General features: G+C 52.4%; 1 protein-coding gene and 3 long non-coding RNA genes across 7 annotated transcripts; 2 read left to right on the top strand and 2 right to left on the bottom strand.

Moving 5' to 3' along the window:
• The first annotated feature begins 177 nt into the window (after positions 1-177).
• SPOCD1 (SPOC domain containing 1) lies at positions 178-23,105 on the top strand. 4 transcript variants are annotated; one of them, XM_042996778.1, is made up of 16 exons: positions 178-248; positions 821-2,200; positions 12,152-12,193; positions 12,958-13,134; positions 13,815-13,856; positions 13,980-14,040; positions 14,314-14,404; positions 15,146-15,305; positions 15,427-15,543; positions 17,079-17,204; positions 19,296-19,428; positions 19,658-19,808; positions 20,116-20,251; positions 20,886-20,975; positions 21,261-21,447; positions 22,420-23,105. In XM_042996778.1, the coding sequence occupies exons 2-16, from the start codon at positions 860-862 to the stop codon at positions 23,082-23,084; spliced, it is 3,519 nt and encodes a 1,172-aa protein (XP_042852712.1). In that variant the 5' UTR covers positions 178-248; positions 821-859; the 3' UTR covers positions 23,085-23,105. The 4 variants fall into 4 exon arrangements, with proteins under 4 accessions (XP_042852712.1, XP_042852710.1, XP_042852711.1 ...); XM_042996776.1 differs by lacking the exon at positions 178-248 and having other exon boundaries at positions 498-2,200; XM_042996777.1 differs by lacking the exons at positions 178-248; positions 12,152-12,193 and having other exon boundaries at positions 498-2,200.
• On the bottom strand, positions 1,408-4,748 carry LOC122241261. The gene is made up of 3 exons (XR_006221297.1): positions 4,441-4,748; positions 2,353-2,485; positions 1,408-1,478 (listed from the first exon to the last, which is right to left on the bottom strand). It is a non-coding gene; the product is annotated as an uncharacterized LOC122241261 (long non-coding RNA).
• Positions 19,930-23,143, bottom strand: LOC122241260. The gene is made up of 5 exons (XR_006221296.1): positions 23,099-23,143; positions 22,385-22,531; positions 21,645-21,719; positions 20,754-20,834; positions 19,930-20,038 (listed from the first exon to the last, which is right to left on the bottom strand). It is a non-coding gene; the product is annotated as an uncharacterized LOC122241260 (long non-coding RNA).
• A 1,727-nt stretch (positions 23,144-24,870) lies between these two features.
• Positions 24,871-26,046, top strand: LOC122241141. The gene is made up of 3 exons (XR_006221128.1): positions 24,871-25,275; positions 25,366-25,512; positions 25,895-26,046. It is a non-coding gene; the product is annotated as an uncharacterized LOC122241141 (long non-coding RNA).
• Positions 26,047-26,684: the final 638 nt, after the last annotated feature.

The raw sequence follows: 26,684 nt of genomic DNA, 5'->3' as shown, positions 1-26,684 counted from the left end.
GGATTGGCGCCTCCGCCGGGAAGCCCTCGAGAGGGAGAGCGCGCCCCCTGCCGGTGCCAGGACGCCAGCACGCCTGGGGTGGCGTCCACGGCGCGTCTTCAGAGGCCCCGCCTCCCTCCCTCACCCGGGGCTCCCCGCCTCACGTGACCCCAGCTCCTGCCCAGTCCGGGGGTGGAAGCCGGGGAGGGGGAGCTCGCGGAGCCCAGGTGAAAGCTTCTGGACGCGTTGGGCCGTGGGGGACCGTCCAGGTCAGGCCTGGGAATCTGGAAGTCGTATCTACTGAAACGGGATCGGTGGGAAGGGAGTTATTCCCCCTCACTGCTCATTGCCCAGTGGTTTAGAGCTGGGCTTTGGGGGGGGGGGGGCGGGGGGGGGGGAAGCCCCGCTCTTCCTCCCCTATCTGCGTGTCCTGACCTTTGGTGAGTCGCTAAACGTCCCCGTGTCTCAGTTTCCTCACCTGTGGCCGCCGGCATGAAATGAAATTAGGCACGTAGTAGGTGATTAAGAAATGACACTTTTATTACTCCAGCCCCGTTAAGCAAAAGCGTGAACTCTCGGAGATGGGAAGCCCTGAAGCGTCGCTGTCGCTCGACCCGGTTTGATGGCGGGCCTCCCCTCCCTCACCTGGGGCTCCAGGCCCTGCTGGGGTGCTTATATCGCTGGGTGCTGTCTCCCTGTGGCCGCCAGGCCTCAGAGTCGGCAGGGCCCCCGGGGCCTCCACCTGGAGGGGAGGCCGTCCCCCAGGTTCCCCCTGGCCTGGTGTCCTGAATGGGCTGGCGGCCAGACACTGCATGATGGGGTCTCCTCTGTCTCTTCACAGGGCCTGCGTTCTGCTTTGGGCCCCTGTAGGTGGACAGACATGTCTCAGGAGGGGGCTGCAGAGGGCTCCAGCACAGAGGACCCTGCCCTCAGTCTCAGCAGCCGTGGGCTTTTCCAGGAGGATGTGGAAGAAGCCAGCTCCATGTCAGGCCCCAGGCCACGCCTGCCAGGGGTGAACTCTGGGGCCCATGTCTGGGCTGGCAGCAGGAAAAGGGTCCTGAGGGGAAGGACCCATCGAGGTGCCGGCTCCCAGGCTGGGGGTGCTCCTGGGGCCAGCCTGGAGGCGGAGGCCCACTTGATGGTCCTGGAGCTGCGAGCCACGAGACAAAGCCAGGGTTTGGTGCCTGTCCCTGGGCTCCACTTCCAGCTGCCCATAGTGCCTGCTCAGGGGAGGACTCGGGCCTCCAAGAGGCTCCAGGTTTCTCTGCACGACATCTTAGCTGAAAGTCGGCCCGGGAATCCTCATGGCACGTCTGTGGGTCTCCCAGAGAGAGCTTTGGTTGGCAGGGAGAGGCTGGCGGGGCTGGAGGAGACAAGCTGCCCCCAGCCAGGAGAGGCCAGAGGAGGTGGGAGTTCTCCAGGGCGTGATGAGAGAAGCCCCACCCTCAACAAAGAGGAGCCCCCCAAAAGGAGCCTGCCATCCTCACCAGGCCCAGCCCCTGTGGGAGCAAGAAAGGAAAACAGGAAGTGTGAGGCCCACTCAGAGGGTGGGGAGGGGGGCTTCTTGTGGTCCCCTGGTGGGGACAACCCCCAGTGTGTGGGAGGCCCCCCACCAGGTGCTGACTGGGAGTCCCTGGGAGACCTTTGCAGTCCTCTCTCTCCCAAGGACACTGGGTCTGGGCCTGGAGATCCAGGTGGCAGTTGTGTGGGATGTGTCTCGGGGACTGAGAAGTTTGAACATTTGCCCACTGCGGGGAATGGGGCCCAGCCAGTGAGCCCCTACGACCCTGTCGGGGTCCCACTGCTGGACGGAGGATTGTCCCTCGGGCCAGCTGCCCGGGATCCTCCACAGAGCTCTGTGCTATGCCTGGAAGTGCCTGGAAAGGCTCTCACAGAGTGGCAAGAAGCTGAGCGCGTAGTCGGGGCCGGCTGTGATGACGGGCCTGCTGTCTCGCACAACCAGGAGGAGCTAGATGTCAAGGCTCAGCCAGAGTCCAGAGGGAGGCTGGGGCGAGGACTCCCTGCTCCCGCCGACGCCCCCGCCAGCTCCCTGGAGCCTGCAGCCAGCAAAGCTCGCTCAGGCCCATCCGTGGGGCAGAGAAGATCCAAGTGTGCTAGGAGGTTGAGGAGGGGCCCAACGCCCCATGCCCAGCACCAGGGCACAGACAACTCCAGCTGGGACCAGCCAGAGGAATCCAGCCCAGGAAGCTTCCCCAAACTGGTAAGTTGAGTCTGAGAGGTTGGGATAGGAAGGGCTTGGCCAGTCTTAACACACCATGCTTGGCGGTGGAGTTTAATAGAGGTAAGCTACAGAGGTTCTTAATGGACATTATCCTTCACGCCCATTTTATATATGAGTAAACTGAGACCCACCGTGTCAGGAAAGAGAAGATGAACTACATTTGCCGACATCTTTTGGAGTTGGTGAGTCCTGGGTTTAAATCTTGCCTCTGTCCACTTCCTAGCTGAGTAGCCTTGGAATATTTTTTAGCTGAAGATTCCTCATCTGTAAAAAGGGGATAGTAGTTCTAATTAAATGTATTTTTTTTTATGTTTAGTTTTTGAGAGAGACAGACAGAGCATGAGTGGTGGAGGGGCAGAGAGAGGGGGAGACACAGAATCGGAAGCAGGCTCCAGGCTCTGAGCTGTCAGCACAGAGCCCGACACGGGGCTCGAACTCACAGACCAGGAGATCATGACTTGGGTTGAAGTCGGATGCTCAACTGATTGAGCCACCCAGGTGCCCCAGTAGTTCCAATTTAATAGGGGTTGTTCTAAGAATTACGTGAGATGATGGTGTAAAATAATGCGCCTAGCACAGCGTAAGGCACAAAGTAAATTACTTAATGTAGGTTAAATTTGTGTTTGCTTTAGTGTTAATAACCCTAAAAGATGGGCATTAGCTACATGTTTCCAGATGGGGAAACTGAGGCTCGGGGCAGTTAACAAACTCCTCCAATCTCACACAGTGAGAGAGTCGATGCCCAGCCATTTTCCCCCGTATTCACTACTTCTCTCTCCATTGCTCTTTAATTAGAATAATCGTTATTTTATTAATAATCATAGCTAACATGTTTCTACACCAAAGGCAGAAGGTGACGCTCCTGCTTTTGGTGTATATTTCTTACATAGTGGAAGTTTTATCACATTCATTGAATATGTATTATGTGTTCTAGGTACTTTTGATTTAATATTCCCATGATGCCTAGAGAGGTAAGGTAACTGGCCCAAGATCACACCTCTGGTAATTGACGTAGCCAGTGTATAAACCCTGAGAGCTCACCATACTGCCTGTTTGTGCAGCTTGCCTGTTGGCTTCCCTGTTGATCATGGTATCTGGCCTGCTTACCATGTGCTGGTAAGCACTTTATCGTCGTCGTCTTTTTTTTTTTTTAAGCACTTTATCTTCTTAACAATGCTATGAGGTAGGGGCTGTTGATGTATACCCATTTTATTGATGTGGACACCGAGGCTCAGAGAGGTGAAATGACTAGTTCAGGGCCAAACAGCAAATTAGGAAAACTGGGATAGGAGCACACGAGCTGCTGTGTGATATACCACTATTTGGTATTACAACTGCACTAGAATGCTATTACCTTGTTTTTGTAAACATCGCTCAAAAACAATTTTTAATAAAAAAACGCATGTGTTTATCACAGAAGATAAGAAAAAAAAAAACACGATGCCAACTTTTTGCGATGTCCTTCCTCTCGTCTTTTTCCTGTGCATACATATCTTTTCTTTACCTAGAAACGGGATCACACGTCCGATGTATAACTCGGCTTTTTTGGTATTTAAAAAAAATGTTCACAGTGGGGCTGCCTCGTTGGCTCGGTTGGTAGAGCAGGCGACTCTTGATCTTGGGGTCGTGAGTCCAAGCCCCACGTTGGGTGTAGAGCTTACTTAAAGAAAAAAAAATTTTTTTCCGCAATTAATTTGTTAACACAGAAAGAGGAAGTCCCTTTGAATGCTTTCAGGCCTCATTGCCCTTCGTCTGGGGATAATCGCTGTTAACGGTTAGAGTCCCCCCCCCCCCCCCCCACAGTGTCCTTTTATGAACATCTACATCTATCTATTACACACATATAAATAAGCTCATACTATGCTTCATTGTTCTGGGATTTGTGCTTTGTTTATTTTTCAAGCATTATAGCGTTTGGAGATCTTTCCAAGTCGGTACGTATTGTTCTGTTGAATCTGTGCTTTCCCTGAGCCCTGTATCCTAGCAGGCTGCAGACATATTTGTCACAGCCACAGGCGCTGGTGTGACCAGAGGATGGGCTGGGACTTCCTTTTCTCATTTCCGACTGCCGTCGTGTAGTTAAGAGTACGAAGCCTGGATGCTGACAGGCTGGCGTCCGGTCCTGGCTTTGCCACTGTCCGAACGAGCTAGGCAAGTGGCTTCACCTCTCTGAGCATTATTTCCTCATCCGCAAAAGAGGGGGTGTTAAAAGTACTTACCTGATAGGGTGGCGGTGAGGAGCAAATGAGGTGACACGTGTTTGGCATTTAGCACAGTGTCTGGTACAAGGTAAACACTCCAGAGTGGTACCTATCATTGACATATACAGTGCTGTGCTGTTCTAAGCCACGCTGGGGTGAACGTCCCTGTGCATCTGGTTTCTCCCCATTTCAGGTGATTTATTTGGGCCAGATGCCCAGAATTAGGATTCCGGGGCCTGAGGCGTTTTGAGGGGCTTGCTTGAGCTCTGTGGTGGCGCCAGGTGCCCACCTGCCTTGACTGGAAGCAGCCCACAGCTGCCTCCCCCTCCGGGCCCCATCCTTGACTCAGCCGGACAGCTTCCCAAACAACCCGTTGCTATGGCAACTGGTTCCCAGCTTCAGGCCAAGAATTGAGAGGGGGCTGTGACAGGGACGGATGGGTGGCCGAGGTCAGGGCTGAGTGGGGTGCGGGCAAGCGTGGGCAGAGAGTCTGGGACCCTTGCAGTGACCTAGCACCTTCTGCTGGAGGCAGCCTGGCTCGCGCTGGGGGCTGACAGGTGGGTTCGAGATTAGTCTCTGCTTCGCACTACAGGGTCACTTGCGATGGGAGATGTCTGTTCTCTGAGTCATGGTGGCTTCCTCTATGAAACGGGAATCAGGTATGAGAGGCTGGCTGTGTTGTGTTCTTCTGGTGTGAAATGTAGGGGCTCTGTCCTGAGCTCCTGGCCAGTGAGGTCTGGAGCCGCTTTGCAGATGGAATAGCAGGTGATGTGGGGAGGGCAGCTCTGCCAGGGCCCCCCTGCTCTGCTCGCCAGAACCGGGGAGGTACCTCTGGCCCCACCCAGGTGTCCAGGCTCAGGTGCGCTGTCTGCAGCTTCCAAGTGTCGGGACGTGTGCGAGAGGAGCGTGTCTTTCTAGCAGGTGGTAGCCTAAGAACAGCTCTTTTTTTTACTGAGTGCTTACTGCATACCAGGAACTTCACATGACGTTACCATCTCATATTTAATCCTCCCAGCAGCATTAAAAGTTAGTGTTAAGGGGCGCCTGGGTGGCTCAGTCGGCTGAGTGTCTGACTTTGGCTCAGGGCACCATCTTGCAGTTTGTGGGTTCGAGACCTGCGTCAGGCTCTATGCGGATAGCTCAGAGCCTGGAGCCTGCTTCAGATTCTGTGTCTCTCTCTGTCTCTGCCCCTCCCTTACTCATGCTCTGTCTCTCTCTCTCTCTCTCACACAAAAATAAGTCAACCTTAAAACAAAACAAACAAACAAAAAACCAAAACCAGTTTCCTTTAAAAAAATAAAAACAAAAATAAGTAAATATAAATAAATAAATAAATATGAGTGTTAATACTCCTGTTCGGGATTCAGAGAAGTTAAGTGACTCAGTCAAGGTCACACAGCAAGTAAGTGGTGAAGCCAGTATTTGAATCCAGGCCCGTGGGATTCCAGAGCCTGTGCTCTGAGCCAGGCTATGGGGTTTGGATTTTTATGGGACTTTATTATAATTTGTTTAACAAGCAGAGGGGCTCCTCCAGGGATCTCATGGTCCAATGGGGGGTGGTGAACAAGTAACCAGAGGTAGGGACTGAGGCCCGGCAGACCTTAGATACCCAGAGGGCAATTGAGTCTACCTTGGGGAATGGTGGGTGGGAGGGTTTGAGGTAGGGTAGGGTGGAGGAGGGGGCTGCCTGAGTTGGGTCTGGGCAAAGGAAGTAAGTGTTCAGCAGGCAGAGAAGGGTAAGAAGGACATATCAGGAAGAGGGCAGAGCATGGGCAAAAGTACAGAGGCAGGAGGCAGCTTGGAGTGTTACGGGAGTAGAGCAGTAGATGGGGTCGTGTCTCGAGGGGAGGAGTGAGGTGGGGAGATCAGCAAGGACAACAGTGCTTGAGTGGAAGTGGAGAGCTTAAGTGTGGTCGAGTACCCGGAAGGGATCTCTCAGGGCATGAGCCAAGGAATCTTTATTTATTTATTTATTTTAACATTTATTTATTTTTGAGACAGAGAGAGACAGAGCATGAACGGGGGAGGGGCAGAGAGAGAGGGAGACACAGAATCGGAAGCAGGCTCCAGGCTCTGAGCCGTCAGCCCAGAGCCCGACGCGGGGCTCGAACTCACAGGCCGTGAGATCGTGACCTGAGCTGAAGCCGGACGCTTAACCGACTGAGCCACCCAGGCGCCCGTAGGGAATCTTAACATCAGCATCGACAGAGACAGCGTGCTGTGTTCCAGGCCCTGTTCTAAGAACCTTGCATCAACCCTGTGAAGTAGATAACTGGTATTATCCCTGTTTTACCGATAAGAAAACTGAACCACAGAGAGATTAAGCAATTTCCCCGAGATTATACAGATCCTAGATGTTGGCAGCAAGTGTCCCACTGCATGAAGATTGCTATGACTTATTTATTGACTCCATATGGACATTTGGGTTGTTTGAATTTTTTTGCTGTTCCATCTAGTGCTGCTATGATGAACAGTTCTGTGTATGTTTCTGGGTACGTACGAGCAAGAGTATCTCCGTGGAATATTCCTGGGAGTGGAATTGCTAGGTTATAAGGTATACACGTCTTCAGCTTTCCTTAAACAATGCCAGATGTTTTTTAAAGTGGTTAAAACGGTTTATACTCCTACCAGCAGTGTATAAATTCCAGTGGCTCCAAATCTGCACCAACGCCTGATATCATCAGACTTGAATTTTTGCCACCGTGGGAATATGCTCTAGTGTCTCAATGTTGTTTCGATTTTTATTTTCATTTCCCTATATTAAGGAGAATCTTTGCATACATTTTGGCATTCCTCTTAAGTCTTTTGCCAAAGTTTTTTTTGTTTTGGTTGTTTAACTTTTCCTTCATAAAAAATTAAAAAAAAATTTTTTTAATATTTATTTATTTTTGAGATAGAGAGCACAAGCAGGGGAGGGAGAGAGACACACACAGAGAGTCTGAAGCAGGCTCCAGGCTCCGAAGCTGTCAGCACAGAGCCCGACGCGGGGCTTGAACCCACAACCCGTGAGATCGTGACCTGAGCTGAAGTTAAACGCTTAACTGACTGAGTCACTCGGGTGCCCCTCAAAGTGATTTGTTAAAAGAAAAAATAAAAGGAAGAAGGAAAAGAAGAATAAAGATAGAACAGTGAGGTCCAATAAGATTTCTTGGTAACATATGGTGGGATTATACTTCTTAACTCTGTCAAACTCTATTATGGTAGAACTTTTACTTGAGTGCTCTAATTGGGAGAATGCATTGCCCCTAAATCTTTAAGTCTAGCCCAGACAGATCCCAAGAGCCACAGATCCCCTGGATAATTCCATCAAGACGAACCATGGTATCCCAAATTCCCATCAGACACCTGGTAAAAGTCACTTGTCCCCTTTCTACTATTGCCTCCAATGTATCCTCCTTGCCTCTTCTCTTTTTATTCTCTGATACAATCTCTGTACTTATATCTCTGTGATTCTATTTTTTTATTTTAATTTTATTTTTTGAATTTACCTCCAAATTAATTAGCATATAGTGCAACAATGATTTCAGGAGTAGATTCCTTAATGCCCTTCCCCATTTAGCCCATCCCCCCTCCCACAACCCTCTGTTTGTTCTCCATATTTATGAGTCTCTTCTCTTTTGTCTCCCTCCCTGTTTTTATATTATTTTTGCTTCCCTTCCCTTGTGTTCATCTGTTCTGTGTCTTAAAGTCCTCATATGAGTGAAGTCATATGATTTTTGTCTTTTCTCAGACTGACTAATTTCACTTAGCATAATACCCTCCAGTTCCTTCCACGTAGTTGCAAATGGCAAGATTTCATTCTTTTTGATTGCCGAGTAATACACATCTTCTTTATCCATTCATCCATCAATGGACATTTGGGCTGTTTCCATACTTCGTCTATAAAAAAATTTCTTTAAATTTTTTTAAATTTATTTTTGAGAGACAGAGAGAGACACAGCACATGTGGGGAAGGGGCAGAGAGAGAGAGACACACACACACACTCAGAATCTGAAGCAGGCTCCAGGCTCTGAGCTGTGAGCACAGAGCCCGACACGGGACTCGAACTCACAAACTGTGAGACCATGACCTGAGCTGAAGTCGGACGCTCAACCGACTTGAGCCCCCCAGGCGCCCCTAACTTTTCCTTTTTGATCGGTAGGAGTTCTTGATATATTTTGGATACTATCCTTTTGTCAGTTCTATGTTTTGTATCCTTCCAAAATATTGCTCACATTTTGCTTGCCTTATAGTATCTGTTGATGGGCAGAAATTCTTCATTATTTAAAATTTTTTTCATTTTAGTAAAATGTACCATTTTAACCATATCTACATATACAGCGCAGTGGCTTTGAGTTACATTCACACTGTTGTGCTGTCAGTACCACCATCCATCCCTGGAACTTTTTTCATCTTCCCAAACTGAAATTCCGTTAAGTAATAACTCCCCATTCCCTTCTTCCCCCAGCCCCTGATAACCACTGTCCTACTTTCCGTCTCTATGAATTTGGCTATTCTTGGTACCTCGTATAAATGGAATTGCACAATACTTGTCCTTTTGTGACTGGTTTATTTCACTTAGCGTAATGTCTTCAAGCTTCATGCTGTAAGCATGTATCAGAGTTCTATCCCTTCCTAAGGCTGAATAATATTCCGTTGTATTGCCTGGAGTACATTTTGTTTATCTGTTTATCTGTCCGTGGACACTTGGATGGTTTCTACCTTACAGCTATTGTGAATAATGCTGCTCGGAACAAATATCTGTTCAAGTCTGTGCTTTCAATTCTTCTGTGTCTACTCTGCTGAGAAGTGGCAGTTGAATCAAAGTGGGATTGAAGGGAGATAGAATTTCTGGAGAAATTCTTAATTTTCTAATTTATCTATTATTTCACTTGTGATGTATTAAAAAAAATTTTTTTAGGGGTGCCTGGCTGGCTCAGTTGGTGGAGTGTGTAGCTCTTGATCTCGGGGTTGTAAGTTCCAGCCCCACGTTGGGTGTAGAGGTTCCTTAAAAATAAAATGGTAAAAAAAAAATTACAAAATAAAAATCTTTTCAAGAAGAAATGTAATGTTGGGAAGAAGTGATGCTAATAGGGACCCTTGTGTTGTTCTGGACTTTCCAGGAAATGTGGTCGTCTCACCAGAGTATGTTTGCCATGTGTTTATATAACATGCCCTTTATCAAGTTAAGGAAGCTCCCTTCTATTGCTGGTTTGCTCATTATTCTGAATAGACAATACATTTGACCAAATATGTTTTCGGCATTTTTTGAGATAATCATACGATTTTTATTCTCTAATCTATTACTGTAGTGAGCTTAATGACTTGGGTTAAAAAAAATTTTTTTTTAATGTTTATTTATTTCAGAGAGAGAGAGAGAGAGTGGGTGTGTGTGAGCAGGGGAGGGGCAGAGAGAGAGGAAGACACAGAATCTGAAGCAGGCTCCAGGCTCTGAGCTGTCAGCACACGAACGGCGGGATCATGACCTGAGCCGAAGTTGGATGCTCAACCGACTGAGCCACCCGAGCGCCCCTAAAATTTTTTTTAAGTTTATGCATTTACTTTGAGAGAGAGCGCGAGTGGGGGAGGGGCAGAGAGAGAGGGAGAGAGAGCATTCCAAGCAGACTTCACGGTGTCAGTGCAGAGCCTGATGCAGAGCTCGAACCCATGGAGCTATGAGACCTTGACCTGAGCTGAAACCAAGAGTTGGACACTTAACTGACTCAGTCACCCAGGCGCCCCATGAGTTGGGTTTTTAAAAAATGTTTATTTATTTTGAGAGAGAGAGAGAGAGAGAGAGCGCACTTAAGTGGGGCAGGGGCAGAGGGAGAGGGAGAGAGAGAATCCCAAGCAGGCTCCAGGCTGTCAGCACAAAGCCCAATGGGGCTCAAACCCACGAACCGTGAGATCATGACCTCAGCTGAAATCAAGAGTCAGACACTTAACCGACTGAGCCACCCAGGCGCCCCATCTAGATACTGAGTCTTAAATTCTGACGGTTATTATGTTTTTATTTCCAGAAGTTGTGTTTGGTTTCCAACCAAATCTGCTTGGTTATTGTTTAATATTGTTTTACCCTTCACTCATATATTTGACTCCTCCTTTTCTTTGGTTAAACATATTACATGTATTTTGTATTCTAGTCTGATAAATCCAGTATCTAAAGTTCTTTGCTGGTCGGATTCAGCTGCCTGTTGTTCTGGAGCCTAGTATGCGGGTATACGGACCCCTGAGACAGGGGCCAGTCCAAAAGTTTTAAGCCAGGGAGGACTGTTCTCAATATCTTTCCTGCTTTCCTTCCCAGATGTCCCGTTTCCCCCCCTCCCCCTTTTTCTAATTTACTTTTTTGAAAGGCTGATTCATTCCCATGGTTAAAAAAAAAAAAAAAAAGTGGAAAGTCTCCTTTTCAGCTCCCTGTCCCTTTCCTACCGGCAGCCTCTGTTTTTAGGTTTGTGGATACTTCCAGAGATATTTTATGCAGATTCAAGCAAACACAAATTTAAAAATTCTTTCGCTTTTAACGCAAATGGTAGCACACTACACGCATTGTTCTAAACTTGCTTTTATATTTAAAAAATATGTTTCTGATTATAAAAGAAATACGTGCTCATTTGGAGTCACATAAATACCCAAGTGTCTACAAGCAGAAAGTGAAAGTCCCTCTGGAATTTCGTTCCCCAGAGATAACCTCCATTATGCGTCTATAAATATGTATTTACATAAATGGGCTTATGCAACAGATACTGCTCTGTAACCTATTTTTTTTTTTCCTCCAAATTCTATGCCTTGACATCTTTCCACGAATCTTTCCACATCTGTCAGTGCTGTCCAGTGCCTGGGCTTGAGTTAGACAGACACAGGCTCTAATCCCTCGCTGTGCTGCTTAGTAGTTGTGGGACTTTTCGTATCCTCTCTGACCCTCAGTTTTCCTCATCTGTAAAATGGGGATGGAAATAGTACATACCTCATGGTGTTGATCTGAGACCTTAATAAGATCATGTGTGATGTGCTTTCTTCAGGGGCAGCTACTTTATAAGCCTCTGACGAAAAACTAGAAGTTTTTATTATGACTCATTCTTTTTTTTTAATGTTGATTTTTTATGTTTTAATTTTTTTAATGTTTGTTTATTTTTGAGAGAGACAGAGAGAGACAGTGCAAGTGGGAGAGGGGGAGAGAGAGAAGGAGACACAGAATCCGAAGCAGGCTCCAGGCTCCCAGCCTTCAGCACAGAGCCCAACACTGGGCTCGAACCCACGAACTGTGAGATGATGACCTGAGCCGAAGTCGGACCCTTAACCAACCGAGCCACTCAGGCGCCCCTTTAATGTTTATTTTTGGGAGAGAGAGAGAGAGCGTGTGCACAAGGGGAGGGGCAGAGAGAGAGGGGGTCAGAGGATCCGAAGCAGGCTCTGTACAGCAGAGAGCATGATGCCAGGCTTGAACTCACGAACCATGAGATCATGATTTGAGCTGAAGTCGGATGCTTAACCGACTGAGCCATCCGGGCGCCCATGACTCACTTTTTGTAATGGCCACTTCGAATCCATAGTATGCTGTATCACGGTTTCTTAACCATTCCCCCTTTGACGGACATTGGAGGGCACTCATTCGGGGTTTTTGTTTGTTTTTTGCTAATCCGGCGAACACTGAACATCTTTCACACCTTTGTGTGAGTGTCTTCTTGTGAATTATCTGCAGTGGGGGCACTGGTCCTCTGAATCCTAATCTCTGCATCCTTTCTCTCCAAGGAGGAAATGAAAATGCCCCATGGGGTGAAGCGTGTGTGTTACGTAGGTTTTTGCTTTTTATTACTGCTCTTCCTCCTCCCTCTCCTCACATTCGGTGGGGTGGGAGGGATCGTCCACACTAGAGGCAATCCCAGCCCCCCTGGCCTGCTGTCCTCCAGAGCCTTGTAGCACCCCCCTTTCCCTACGATGCTGAACCTCGGACTTCCGGTTTCCCCACACTTTGGAACCTGACCATTCGTGATAATTCATTCAAAGATTAGATTTCAGACACCTCTGCTTTTACGATAGTTCTCCGTGGTTTGCAATAGATTAGAAGAAATCAAACATACTTGTAATGGAATAAAAGCCTAAAGTAAGAAAGAAAAGGGGAAAGAGAAGGAGAAATCTTGGTATGACAACCTCTATTCTCTACCAGTCCCGGAAAGGTACAACTGCTGGACCCAAAGTTAATGCTGAGCTTCCTGGCAGCCAAAGTAAAAAGGGGAACAGGATAGATTCTACAGCTCATAAGAAGCCCCAAATCCATTTTGCACCTTGAGATACTCATAAAGGGCTGGGGCTGAGGAGGGAAGGTGAAAGGATAAGAATGAAGACAGGCTCCTCTCCTGGGACAGAGGCCATGCAGTCAGCAAGACATTTCTTGAATGCTACTTTGTGTCAGGCCTTTTCTAGGCATCGGGCCCAGGACATACATATTCTCTGTCCTCATGTTGGCTTACGGTGCCATAGGGGAGAGTGACAGTGTGAAACGGGCCCTCCGAAGGGCCTGCGCTGCTCAGTTCTGAAGTGCTTTTCCTCCCCTGCAGCTTGGATCCGGGGCAGTGGTCCACCTCCTGGGGGCCATCAGCTGTGGCCCGGCAGGGGAGCCACAACATCCAAAGCTGGAGGTTCTGGAGAACATGATGGAGGCCAGCTCTGTATCACCTGTCCAGAGGTCCAGAAGGAAGGAAAGGCCCGTGGCCCAGGGCCCCACTGGATGCCAGGTACAGAACAGGTTCTTTTTTCTTTCTCTTTTTCTTTTTCTTTTTCTTTTTCTTAACGTTTTTTTATTTTTGAGAGACAGAATATGAGTGGGTTAGGGGCAGAGAGAGAGGGAGACAGAGGATCCGAAGCAGGCTCCAGGCTCCGAGCTGTCAGCACAGAGCCGGACGTGGGGCTCGAGCTCACGAACATGCGAGGTGGTGACCTGAGCTGAAGTCAGACGCTTAACCGACTGAGCCCCCCGGGCGCCCCAGAACAGGTTCTTTACACAGGCAATGCTACCTACTCCCTGCTGAGATTTTTCTCCCTGCTTCACAGAGATGTCACTGCCTCCCACACACATGGGGTGACTTGCTTGTGTCACACAGAACATACTAGCCAGAGACAGGTGAGACCCTCACTTGGCTGGCTAGTGGGGCCTGTGCGCGCTTTCTCCTGCACAGCTGAATTCAGGACCTTGACGGGAGCAGGGGTGGGGGCTGAGCCTCCAGGGCATCTGGAGAGGGGGCAGTCACTGACCTTTGTTCCTGGCCGACAGGCGGGTAAGGTCTTCTAGCCCCCACCCTCAGGAGGGACAGCATGGGCTTCTGGTGGCCTCTGACCTCTTCTGCCATCTGAGGAGTCGTTCCTTTCCCCTCAGGGCCCCCCCCCCCCACTTCTCCATATCCTCTTTCTCTTGCAGGAAGGGGCTCCTGTTCAGGAGGCCTGTGCTGAATGGCCTGGGGTGAGTGCTGCTTCTCCTGCCCACTGGGGAGAAGGTGGGGAGGTGGCTGGGGGAGCAGTGGCCCCCTGGTGCCGGGAGGCTGCTCCCAGAGTGTGGCCTTAGTTCCTCTCCCCTCCCCTCCAGGGCGGCCCAGGGGAGCCCGAAGAGGAGGAGCCTGTTGAACCAGACTGGAGGGAGGACTCAGGTGAGGGGCCATGGAGGCCTTAGCAGCAGCTGGTCTTTTAGGGACCTGCTGGGGTGTGGCGGGGCCTCATGCCCAGCTTCTGGCCCCAGCCCCTGCTAGAACTTGTCCCTGTCATCCCTGCCCCTGCTCCCATCAACCTGAGTCCTTCACCAGAGGACTGGCTGCCTGGGGCTGGATCCCAGACATCTCAGGTCCCTGAGACTGAGCATCGAGTCGCTCCCTCCCCTTGCTCCTAAGAATCCCACGGGAGTTCGTGACTCTCTTTCCCCACAGCTCAGCTTCAGCCCCAACAGGAGAAGCTATCCCTGGATATCGGGGTACGGGGCGCTGTGGTCCACGCCATGCGGGAGGTGCTGTGGAGTCGGTAAGGCCTCGCTCCCCGCTCCCCTGACTTCCATGATATCCTCGCAGCTGTCCTCACCTCCCAGGTTCCATGCCATGTTGTCAGGGCTTCTGAATGTATGACTAACCCCCTTTTGTAGCCGTGAGGTCGCTTGCCCACACAGCGAGCCGGTGGAGAGCTGACATTTGAACCCGAGTCTCTCTGGCTTCAGGGTCATGCTCTCCCATGAAACCACTGCTGCTGCTCATGTCCTGGTGCTTGTCACCCACAGCAAATGCTTCCAGACGCGGTGAGCCTTTGTTGGGAGCATCTCAGATCTGAGCCCAGAGCTCTCACTTACAACGGTGAGACCAAGGCTCCGAGAGGGTAGAACTTTGCCAAGGCCACACAGCAAGTCAGTGGCAGAGTCCGTGTTATATTCAGGGCCAGGGCTCTGTCCCCTGCCTGCCTGAGGCTCTACCCTTCTCCCCAGGCTTTCTCCATCCCAGTTCCACTGGCCAACGATGGAGCGCGGGCTGAGCAGTCCGATCTTGCTTTGCCACTGATCGTGTGGCCTTGGGCAAGCCGCTTATGTTCTCTGAGACTCACTCGCCCCATCTGTAAGTGCAGAATGATAACACTGCTTCCTCACGAAGCTGGGGTGAGAATAAATGTGTGTATATATAGGAAAATGCCCAGGATAGAAAGCGCAGTCGGTCCAGACCCTGGTCCATACTCTCCTCACCGGCTCAGAGTCGTGGCCCCACCCTTGCCCTCCCGCAGCCTCCGGGAGCTCCCAGACCTGGTGCTGAGTGAGGAGGCAGTGGGGGGCATCGCTGCTGACATTGAGGCAGCCCTCTTCGACCTGACACAAGCCGCCAACTGCCGCTACAAGACCAAGTACCGCAGCCTGCTGTTCAACCTGCGTGACCCCCGCAATCCGGTGAGCTGCACTTTGGGCTAGGCCACACCCTCCCTCGGAGGCTGGAAGCCCTGGCGGGATGTTGGGGTGGGGGCTTCCGGAGCAGTGTGGTGCAGCCCCCCCCCCCCACCTGCCCCTGCAGGACCTGTTTCTCAAAGTGCTTCAGGGCGATGTCACCCCCCACGGCCTGGTGCGGATGAGCTCAACCCAGCTGGCCCCCCAAGAGCTGGCCCGCTGGCGGGACCAGGAGGAGAAAAGGGTGAGCCTCTGGGTCAAGTCAGGGTAGGCGATGTGGGAGGGACACGGGGAGAGGATGTAGCAGGACAGAGACAGTGAGGAGGTGGACAGTGAATGAGATACGGGGAGCACGAGACAGACAGAAACAGAAAGGAGGAAGTGGAAAGAAAGAGCGGGCAGCAGGGAGAAAGTCAAAGAGACTCTGTCCACCGAAAAAAAAAAAAAAAAAAAAGGAAAAGAGGCAGAAATGGAAACGGGTTAGGGGTGGAAAGCTTTGAGAGAGGTGACACCCTGAGAGGTGTCATCTTCCACTTGCTTTTCTGTGGAGCTGGGGGCAGGGGTGGGGGTACTGGGGATGATGGTCTGAAGTCTGGAATCCAGGATTGTCATCCACCATAGATGGGGGTAGACCCCCTGGGGTTCCTCTGTTTCCATCTCAGCCTCAGAAGCCCTCGAAAAGGCTGGAAGTCTTCCTGGTGCCTCAGGCTGGGCGAGGGACCCCCCAGCCCTCACGCTTCACAGTCATGTCCCCGTATACCCTGTGTCTGTGTCTCTCTTCCTTCCTGGGGGCTGCTCAGGGACCTGGAAGGTGTGGGCACTGAGCCGGCTTTGGGGAATGTTTGCACAATGCTTGCTGGTGGCCCATGAAAGAGAGGGGGCTGATCTAGGGAGTAGGCCAGTGGGGTGGAGTGGGGTGCTGAGGCCCCTGTTCTGGAAGACACTGGGCTGATTAGATTCACCTAGAATCCACTAGGTGACTCTGTCCACTGTAGGCTGAGCTTCTGTGCAGGAGCCTGTGGGGGACCAGGAGCAGAACAGCTCCGTAACTTGTAGGGTACAGTCCAAAACAAAAGCATGTGGCCTTTTGCTCAACAACTATTAAGAATTTCAAGATGGCGGCCGCATGACGTATGGGACCCCAATGAAGTGCAGCACCGTGTGCAATGGCATGGAGCCCTCGCCCATGAAACCAGCCCTGCCAGGGAGGATGAGACCTCCTCCAGGCTTCCAGGAAACATTTCAGATAGAATGACATTGATCAGCAATAAGAATGACAGGCAGCATTTACTGTGAGCTCGGCTCCAGCCGAGCATTCTGCATACACTGTTTAACCTAATGCTCTTAATTTAATTCCTAGAAAACAGAGACGTCGAGGCTCAGAGCAGTGAAGTGCTTGCCCAGCACCACATTGCCTTGAGGGTTTCTAGTAACGACCCAGCTGGTGCTCTAGAGCCTGCACTCTTGGACTGCACTGTACTCTTCCCAGGACAGAAGCTGGGGTCCGGTGGGAGGCAGAACTGACTTGTAGGAGGAAGTGAAGTTCAGGAAGGCTTGCTGGAGGACGCAGGGCTTGAGTTTGGAGGGTGGCTGAGTGGAATATGGGAGCAGTAGGGCTGAGGGTGGAGGGCTTGTTAGGGAAGGGGGATGGTGGAAGCAGAACTGTGAAGGGAGAGGAAGGAGACCCACAGAAGAGGGGCCATGTGGGAGGAGTATGAATACCTTGGGGGCCTGAGACCTCCTCACCTGGCTGAGTGAGGGTGACTTGGCCCCCGCCAGGGCCTGGAGATCATTGAGCAGCAACAGAAGAAGCCGTGCAGCCTCCCGGCGTTCAAACTGACCCACAAGGGTGAAGTCGAGATCCTGCGGGACGGGGACCAGACGCTGACCCTGGAGGATCTGATGGTAAGCGACAGCCTGACCTGGCACTGATGGGGCTCGTGCCCAGGGTCCCACTGCTCACCTCAGCAGCTGGGTGGCCTTGAGCAAGTCACCTGATGACCGTGAGGCCCAGGGTCCGCTTGGTGAGCGAGGAGATGGTCGCTACCGCAGTTCCGCGGGGTGGAACTGACCTGTTGGCGTGGCCTGTCCGGGCCTTCTCGGCGCCGGTCCCCTCCTTCCGGCCTAACGCCAGGGCGCCCCACGCGAGTGGTGGTTAAGTCTTAACACTGCAGCTTCTCCCATCCTCAGCCATTCCCGCCAGATCTCTGGTTGGGAAACAGGAGGGCTACCCTGAGGCAGTGGCTGTTCTGGGACTGTTCTCGGAGGACAGAGCCCTGCTCTCTCCGGTGGTGTGGCAGGGCTTAGCGGTGCTCCGGGCAGGCAGAGACCCATCTGGAGCCCCTCTTGTCGCCGGGGATCCGCTCCGTCCTCGTGTCCATCCTGTCCTTCCTCCCCTCTGCCCCTCCGTCTTGCATGGGGCCCGACATGGTGGCTCGGCAGCCCTGAAATCAGTGAACTCATCAGCTCAGCTCCCGCAGATGATCAGAACGCCCCCCTGGCTTAGTTCAGTCACTCTCGGGAGGCCCCTGTGGCTCTGCTTGGGTGTTCGGTGGGTCAGATGTTCACCCGACTCTAATCAGCTACGTGTCCAGGATGGACAGCGCAGGCCCCTTGAGCCTTGTTCATGGGGGAAATGGCAGTGAACATGACAGATGAAAACTCCCGCTCCCCCACCCGCTGCAAACCGATAACCAGGCCAGCCTCCAGAACTGCGGCCTGTGCAGGAAGGAGTCCCCAACCCAAACCAGCCTGTGTTTTCTGAATAAATTGAACCCAAGCATAGAGGTAGGAACTGAAAGAAAGAAGTGCTCGATAGGGAGACAGAGGCAGAGAAGGGGTGGGGAGAATAACACAGAATCACATCTTACTCCTTATCGAGCACCTGCTAAGTGCCCGTTTTACAAACAGAGCCTCATTCAGATCTCACAGTGACCCACAAGGTAGGTGATGCCAGTTTCCTGGATGAGGACCCTGAAGCCCTTTGCCCAGGGTCACTTAGTTGGTCATGGGGTCACTCTAGTTGGTCATGGGGGGCTGTGATCTGAAGCTGCCCGACTCCAAAGCCTGTGCCTTGGTACAACTCTGGAGGTGGTTTATAAGGCAAGAATAGTTTAAAAAAATCTTTAAAAATCTTCCTAAAGCAATATTTGTGCTTTAAAAAATTTTTTTTAATGTTTATTCATTTTTTTGAGAGATAGTGAGCAGGGAAAGGGCAGAGAGAGAGAGAGAGAGAGAGAGAGAGAATCTGAAGCAAGCTCCAGGCTCTGAGCTGTCAGCACAGACAGCTCAGACGGGGGCTCGAACCCACCAACCATGAGATCATGACCTGAGCTGAAGTCGGCCGCTGAAGTGACTGAGCCACCCAGGTGCCCCCAAAGCAATGTTTTTTTTAAAAAGCCATTTCTATTATGAGGGACAAAGGTGATTCGGCAGTGAGCATTGAAAGCCTTTAAAATGTTTATTCTCCCTGATTCTGTCCTCTGCTTCTAAAATCTTGTCCTGAGGACATAGTTGAAAGTTTAGGAAAATACTTTCTGCATAAGGATGTTCTCAGTACTGTTTGTAATGGTGAGGATCTGGGAATGATCCCACCATCCAGCGATAAAGGAGATGTGTACACGACGGTCCACAGTGTGTATGGTCCGTGTGCGATCATTCGTGGACACAGTGGGAATACAGGCTGAATATTTGATCCCAGCTATTTTAGTCAAAGAACCCCCAAAGCCCTGGGTATAGAAAAACTGTTACAAGGAATACCCAGAATACCAATTACTGTCATTGACAAGTGGGACAAGAGGTGATTTTTATTTTTTATTTTTTTGGTAATTTTCAAATTTTCTATATTTTCTTTAACAAGTTCTTAGTACCTTTATGGTAAAAGAACGTCTTATTTGGAAAAATGAAACCCTATCCCTGAGGTTCCCTGGTCCTGGAGAGCTGCTGACTTCCTTAGCGCCTTCCCAGCCCACCCTTCTCTCCCGCTGTGCCTCCTAGGGACCCATGGTGTCCGTAGACAGTAGCCCACTGGCCCTGCCTGCCACGTCAAAGGACACCACGGAGCAGTACGAGGACACCACGGAGCAGCATGAGCACCATTTCCTGGACCCCAGCTGCCGCATCTGCATGGGTTGGGGCGGGGGCACGGGATGGGTGCAGGGGTGGTGGGCAGGCTGGGGCTGAGTGTGGGGCTCAGCAGCAGCAGGGATTCATGGCCTGGGGAGAAGGTGGCAGGGTGGGCATATCTGTGTCCCAGGTCACCTCGAAGAGAACCTGGGTCAAAGCCTGGTTCTAAAGCCCTGGCCTGGCTTCATCTAGCTGCCTGCTCCTGTTTCAGCTTCTGCCTCTGTTCTTTGTAGACTGGAAGCCCTCGTGTGAACTGCCAGCCTCCTTCAAAGCCACTGGGAGGATAGGGGACAGTGTCTTCCAGAGAACCCCAAGCCCAACCCTGGTGTCCTCTCCAGCGATGCCCCAAACCAGGGAGAAGCCTCCCACACAGCTCCAGGACAGGTGTGGGGCGGGGGGTGGGAGAGGGTCAGTGGGGGAGGCCACCTGCTGGGGAGGCAGACACAGCGTGGACTTTTCTTTGTCTATGGCCTTGGGCAAATCCTGCTTCTGCTGTGGGGCTCAGTTTCCTCATCGGTACGTTGGAACCAGTCGCTGCAGTCTGCCGGTTCCCCCTCACCGGGCCGGGCTTGGACTAGTGTTTCAGCATACACACCGGGAACACAGGACCTTCTCTGAAAAGTAGGGAGATGCTGAGGGAGGTCCTGATAACCTGCTCTGCCTGGCCCTGTCTCTCTGTCCCTCTTTTTAGGCTCCAGATGCCTGCCGGGCCCACAAAGGCCCTGCCCAGCCAGCCGCCCTGGGAGGGAGCGCTGGACATGTTCTCCATCAAGCGGTTCAGGGCCAAGGCCCAGCTGGTCTCTGGAAACAGCTGTCGGCTCCTCATGGTACCCCAGCCCTGCTCTCCAGGGTCTCCCTCCCACCCTGGCCAGCCCGGTCAGCTACCCACAACCCCTTTCTTTCTTTCTTTCTTTCTTTCTTTCTTTCTTTCTTTCTTTCTTTCTTTCTTTTCTTCTTTTCTTCTTTTCTTTCTTTCTTTCCCTCATTCTAAAACAAGGCATTGGGACCCTCTCTGTGCCTGGCACTGTACTAGGCATGGGGCAAATGAGACGCCAGCCCCACTCCTGCAGACACACACATGAGTCAAGGACTCCCTGTAACCCAAGGCATAATGCAAGAGGGCCCTGGGAGAGGAGTCAGTCTGGTGCCTCCCTGATCCAGGGGAGAGCTTTAGGAGTGATTGTTGAGTGACTGAATGATCAGCTGAACCACTGGACGTGGGTGGGAGGTTCAAGAAGGGAGGAAGGGGCTTCTGAGGAGCTGTAGGAGCCTGGCCAGGATAGGCTGTAGGCCTCAGGGGCAATCGGGGCTTCCTGGGCAGTCACTGACCTTCTTGGGGTCCTGGCGTACTGCCTGTCCGTCCTCTTCACTGAAGGCTGTGGCTTCGTGGTGGCTGGTGTTGAGTGTACCCTAAGTGGGTGAGAAGCTAGGGGGCTGACTGGCCATCCTACCTGCCCCCAGGCCCTGCCCGAAGTGATCCGTTCAGCAGGCTGCATTCCCTCCAATACTGTCTGGGATCTTTTGGCCAACATCTGCCCAGCCGAGGCCAAGGTAACTGCCATCCTTGGGCACCCCCTTGCCTTCTGGCCCGGGACCTTTAGGCCTGTGCTTCCCCTCTCTCTTCCTCTTGGGCAGGGGCCTGGTTTGGGTGTCTGGGTCTAGTTCCCACTATAACTGTAGACGCTCTGTGACCCTGGGCAAGTCTCTCTGGTTCCTCCTCTGGAAAGTGGGGACACACATCCTCACGGGGTTCTCGGGGGCTTGGATGAGACCAGGGGTGTTCTCAGGGGGAAAAGATGGCAGCTGCAAAAGCCATTCCCCTTCCTGCAACTATAGGACATCTGCGTGGTCAGGCTGTGCCCACACGGGGCTCGGGACACCCAGAACTGCCGCCTGCTCTACTCCTACCTCAACAATAAGCAGCGCCATGGCCTGGCAGCCGTGGAACACGTGGGGATGGTCCTGCTGCCCTTGCCTGCCTTCCAGCCCCTGCCCGCCAGACTGCGCTCTCTGGGAGGCCCCGGTGAGTGCCCTGATGCCCGTGCCGGTCCCTGCCTCCCCTCATCTGGGACCAGATGGGGCATTGTTGACAGTCACCTCTGTGGCCATGGAGGCAGGGCACATCTCAGAAGGGAACTCTTGAGATGGGCATGCGGGGCAACAATGATAGGTATATATTGCTTACTGTGTGGCAGACAGTGTTCTAAAAGCTTTACTTACGCTAGTTCATTTGGTCCTCAAAGTAACCCCATCAGAATGGTAACTGTCAGTTTCTTGATTTCACACATGAGGAAACTGAGGTAGGGAGAAAGCAAATGACTTGTCCAGAGTCACTCAGCCAGTGAGGAGCAGAGCCAGGCTTCACACCCAGGCAGCCTGGCTGCAGAAACAGGGCTCTTGAACACAACACCTACTGACCCTTCAACTAGGCGTCCTGAATAGAAACTCGTGGGACAGCCACTTTCATGCAAACACAGCGGGACAGAGGCAGGACCCACAAACAGTCGACTGAAAGCTTCGTCTAAGGACGGGAAGGAAGGATGTTTTCACCACCAAAACATCACCTAAGACTGGAAGGAGGGATGTTTTCATCACCGCTACCCTAGGCCAAGGTTGGCCTTTGTGCCCAGGAGGGTATCTCCAGGGCATGGCTCCAGTAAAGCACCTCGGGTGGGGGTGGGGTGTCAATGGGTACGCTGTACCCATTCCCAGGCAGAGCACTTGGCCTTTCTGGGCTGCCTTTCCTGGCGAGAGTGTGGTTCACTGCCCCACTCGCAGGCAGGTGAGCCCTTTCCCGTGCTGAAAGTGACTCTCCTGAGACGGGCTCAGCCTCCTCCTCACTGGACCCCCATCTTACAGGGACCCCCATCTCGCTGCTGGAAAGCTCTTCCTGGCACCTAACCATAGACTTACTGCTGCACTCACAATGCAGCTTCTAGGGATGGTGTGTTCTCTCCTACCAGGCCTTGAGTCTCTCTGCTTCCTCTTTCCCCAGGCCTGGAAGCTGCTCACTCAAGCCTGGTGCTGGCTGTGCTGCTCCCCAAGGCAGGGCTTCCAGACACAGCAGAGTCCAGACCTCTGTGGCGGAAGGTTCAAAAGATGGTCTCCTTCAACAGGAAAGTGGAGATGAGATGCTACCAGTCCGAGCATAGGAGTCCCGATGTGGCCCCAAAGGGGTCCCATCCCCCAAGGGATACTCTGCAGCAGAACCAGGGCAATAGCAGCCTGGCTCCAAGGGGAATTTGTGCTTGGGAGAGGCCACCCAGAGGCAGGGGGAGACTGTGGGAAGAGCCTGAGACCTGGCAGAGTCCTGGGCGAGGGCAGTGGCCCCCCAAGCCAGGCCGGTGCCAATCCAGGCACCCCTATTCAGCAGTACCATTTGGCCATGGCCGGCACCTCCACAGAGCCTCCTGTCCCCACCAGGCCCTGCTGCAACATCTTGAATCCCTGGTGTCCATGAGCCGTCAGCTCCAAGCCTCAATGAGGTCCCCAGGCCAGGAGATCCTTGCCCCAACTCCTGCCCTGTCCCCTGCAGCCCCTGGAATTCTCGGCCTACTCGGTCAGCCCCCTGCAGCTCCAGAGCCCCGAAACCCAGCTCCTGACTCTTTGGGTCCTACAGATGGAGCTGGCTCTGAGTGTTCCTTCCCCAGAGAGACCTGACCCTCATTACCCACCAGAAGAGAGTCTTTGATTCCTTCCCCAGTGCTGAATCTGGAGCTGTTCCAGGGAGAGAGGGGCAGAAGAAAGGGAGGGTCAGCTGTTTGGAGCTTTCTGTTCTGCAGTCTGCTTGGTGTTGATTTTTGGTTCAATAAAGAGTTTGGCAAAGGTCAGGTTGCATCTTCTGGCTGGTCAGGAGGGACCCTGGGCCTGACCTGGTGTGGGTCGGGACAGGTGTGTCTGAGTTTCTGTACACAGATGTAGCAGAGCTAAAGTGCTGGGGAGGGAGAGGGCAGCTTTGTCAGCTGCTTGTCTTGAGATCCTGAACCATCACTGTGCCCCTGGGCACAGCTGTTGCCATGGTGGGTTCTGGGAAGTATTCCGAACTAGGAGGAAGAAGTGATGGGAGAGAAGGCAGGACTAGGATGGGGGAGAGAGAAATGAGGCTTTTGAAGGGGCATAGGCATTTAGAGATAGGAAGAAAAAGGAGAGCAAGTTGCAATGTAAATTTTGTAGTTACCAAAAAAAAATATATTTTTTTCAGTTACCAGGATTTTTTTTTTCATTTGGATAGTCGGGTACCATCATATTCCCCATGTGTCTGTGTCTGTGTGCCTCTGTGAATGTCTCTATGTGTGCATGTGCCTGTGAGCATCTGGGTGCACCTGCGTGTATGTATGTCTGATTGCATGTCTGTGTGTCTCTGTTGGGTAAGTTGGGAGATCCATATAGGATGACTCTTCACTGTGCCTCTTGCCAACCCCCCAGAGACTGGTACAGGAGAAAGAGGGTCTTGGCCTGGGAGTGGAGGGGGTTGGGCATTCAGGGTGGGGTTGGAGGCTGGTGTGAGGGCTGGATGGTGCTGCTTTGCCTGGGGCCTGGAATGAGCTCCTAACAGTAGCTACAATTGTAACGCATCTCTGGGAGAACGAGTCTGGGGACCTATCTGGGAACTAGCTGCCCTCTGGCTGCTTAGCCCAGTGCAAAGAGGCAGGGCCTGGCTTTGGGGAGAGAACTTCTGGGAGGACCCCTCCGTCGTCCTCGACCCCTTCTCCAGTCCTTAAGGGGTGTACCCCGTCCATCCCTCTGAAAGTCTACTCATGCATCAGCCTCGCTCAGGGCCGGGCTGGACTGGGAAGGATGGGGGCGTTGGTTGTTTGGGGGCTCCCCTCTTCTCTGGCCCCATGAGCTCGCTGCTGCCCTACCCGCGGCCGACAGCAGAGGGGGCCCTCGGCCTAGGGATGGAGGTCGGGGCTAGCTGGACCGGAGGACGAGCTGGGGGCGGGGCGAGGTATGGAATTTTAGCCCGAGGGACTGGAAGAGGGTGCGGGGGGAGGAGCGGGAGGTGCGGAGAGAGGAAAGGAGACCAGACTTGTGAACCGGGGGAGGGGGCGGGGCTCCTTCGGTAACTTTACGGGCTCCGACGGGCTTGTGAGCGCCACAGCCTCCGGGCTATATGTAAATGACACAAATTACTATGCAACCTGCAGCTTGATTCTGAGTCGGGAACTTGGGTCATCTTCCTAACACAGTTGGGGCAGGTCAAGGGGAAGATGGCTGTGAACTCCTTCCCCCCAGGCCCAGGGCTCCCTTCCAGGGAGACAGGAGAGCATTTGCTGCCTCCTCAGGTCACTCAGGGAAGAATAACCTCTGGACTGTCGGCTGGAACTTCCTTTCGGAGAGTCAGTTTCGCCCCCTGCAAATGGGCGTGATGACGCGGCCCTATAGCACCTCACCCAGCGAAGAGGGCTAGAGGTGGACAGCGAAATCCTGCAGGCTGCTTTGAGGCCGGGGACCGGACAACACGACCTCCACCCACGTTTTGGCCCTAGTCCACAAGCCCCTTCCCTCGCCTTTCTTTTGGCCGAGGCGGCCAGGAGCAAGGATTAGGCTAGCTGTTGCTAGGGGGCGTGGTCGGCGGTTGCTGGGCTCAAGGGACGTTGCTGAGCAACGCTGGGCGGGGCTCACGTTGCTAGGCCCGAGTAGGAGTCCCCAGGGACCGGAATGGCCACCCAGCTCCCCTCGGCTTCAGTGGAGGGCGCCCCACGAAGCTGCTCTCTCGCGACTTTCTCCGGGTCTCAGCTTCCCTCAGGCTGGACGCAGTTTCTGAGGGTCCTTCCGGTTCACACCCTCCGAGACTCCGTGATCCTCTGGGCTATGGAGCGAGGAACCCTGGGTCTTTGTGCACGTGTCTGTACGCTCGCTTGTGCGGTAGGGGGGAGAGGGGGGGTCGCATTTGGGTTTCCATAGCAACTGTTCCTGTGTCATCCCATTTCTTCCAAAGGTTTGAGCGGTAGCGTCTACAAATTTACATATATCTGCATGTCATTAACATAGAGGCGGGGCCGGAACTTGTTTGGGCAACTATCCCTGGACAGTTCCCTTTGCTTCCTCTCTCATCCCGCCTGAAGGGCACGTGGGCAGCGCATGCGTGAGTGTTTTTCTTGTTAATGTTCCCAGAATCGGGGTGGGTGGGTGAACTGTAATACTGACTCCTGGTTCTGGCCCCCGGTCACCTTACTGAACCATTAGTATGAATTCATCCAGGTACCCTTGACCAAAGACCTTTACCAGCACCCCCAGGCAATGCCAGGCCCTGGTTGGAATCCCAGTCTGCCCTTTCCTGTCTGTGTGGCCTTGGGCAAGTTTAGTTCCCCTCTCTATGGCTCAGTTTCTTTCTTTGTAAATAGGATCTTAATCCCTAATTTATCAGGTGATGTGACTCTTCAATGAGATGTCACTTTTCACATACACTTATGCTGCTTCTGGCACACAGCAAGCCCTTACTGGTAGCTTCCACCCTCCTTCCATAGAGCCCAGCTCCTCTCAGGACCCAACCAAAGCAAATCAACATCCTCTGCAGCTCAAGACTTGACAACTAAACACCAGGAAGAACTTCCAGATGTCAGGATTCGAGGCAAAGGATGAGGACTATTGGTTTGCCTGTTTGTCCTTGGAGGCTGGAGGCCAGGTTAGTGAAGCATGGGACCCCTATCTCCCACCCATCACCAACACCACACACACATGCACATCCTTACACCCCTTTCCCTCTCAGGGACCAGTTGTTTCCAGACACCTTGCATTTCTGTCTCAAATGTGCTGGAGCCCAGGACCTCTGCAGCAGTGGCAGCTGAGTTTGAGAGGCTTAAAAACCGGAGCTAGGGAGGTGGTGACCAAGAAGGTCCCTTACAGGAGTGAGATGTCTAGGGTGGATCAGGGTCTGGCCAGAGGCTGACGGCAGAAACTTTGGAGAGTCAAACATCTGAGCCTTTACAAGGGCGGACTGGGAAACCCTGGAGCCACTCCCTTGCCCTTTCTGGGGCTCAGGGTCCCCACTGTGGACAATTGGGACTCCTCTGCTGAGACATGGGGCAAAAAAAAAAAAAAAAAAAAAGGCAGAGGTCAGTTCAGGGTGAAGAACCCTCACTGATGTAGTTGTGTAGTCATGCCATGGAGGCAGTGAGTTCCTTGTTGTTGGGGCTTTGAAAGCAGGGGCTGAGCAGGACTGAGAGCACGGCTGGGAGGGAGCAGCAGATCTCCTTCTAGAATATCTTGTTCTTGTTTGGACGCTAGTTGCTCCGTATAGCCTCTTCGAAAGCTGGA

This window comes from Panthera tigris, chromosome C1 (genome assembly GCF_018350195.1).
Source record: "Panthera tigris isolate Pti1 chromosome C1, P.tigris_Pti1_mat1.1, whole genome shotgun sequence".
Lineage (NCBI taxonomy): Eukaryota > Metazoa > Chordata > Mammalia > Carnivora > Felidae > Panthera > Panthera tigris.
This window is presented reverse-complemented; position numbering and strand designations above follow the sequence as displayed.

What these genes read in the sequence shown, in the direction of transcription:
- SPOCD1 (XM_042996776.1), top strand. Translation starts at nt 602, where the DNA reads ATGGCGGGCCTCCCCTCCCTCACCTGGGGCTCCAGGCCCTGCTGGGGT. An exon ending in AGGGCCCCACTGGATGCCAG is followed by an intron (nt 13,135 to 13,814) that starts GTACAGAACAGG and finishes TTTCTCTTGCAG; the next exon opens with GAAGGGGCTCCTGTTCAGGA. An exon ending in GCGCTCTCTGGGAGGCCCCG is followed by an intron (nt 21,448 to 22,419) that starts GTGAGTGCCCTG and finishes CTCTTTCCCCAG; the next exon opens with GCCTGGAAGCTGCTCACTCA.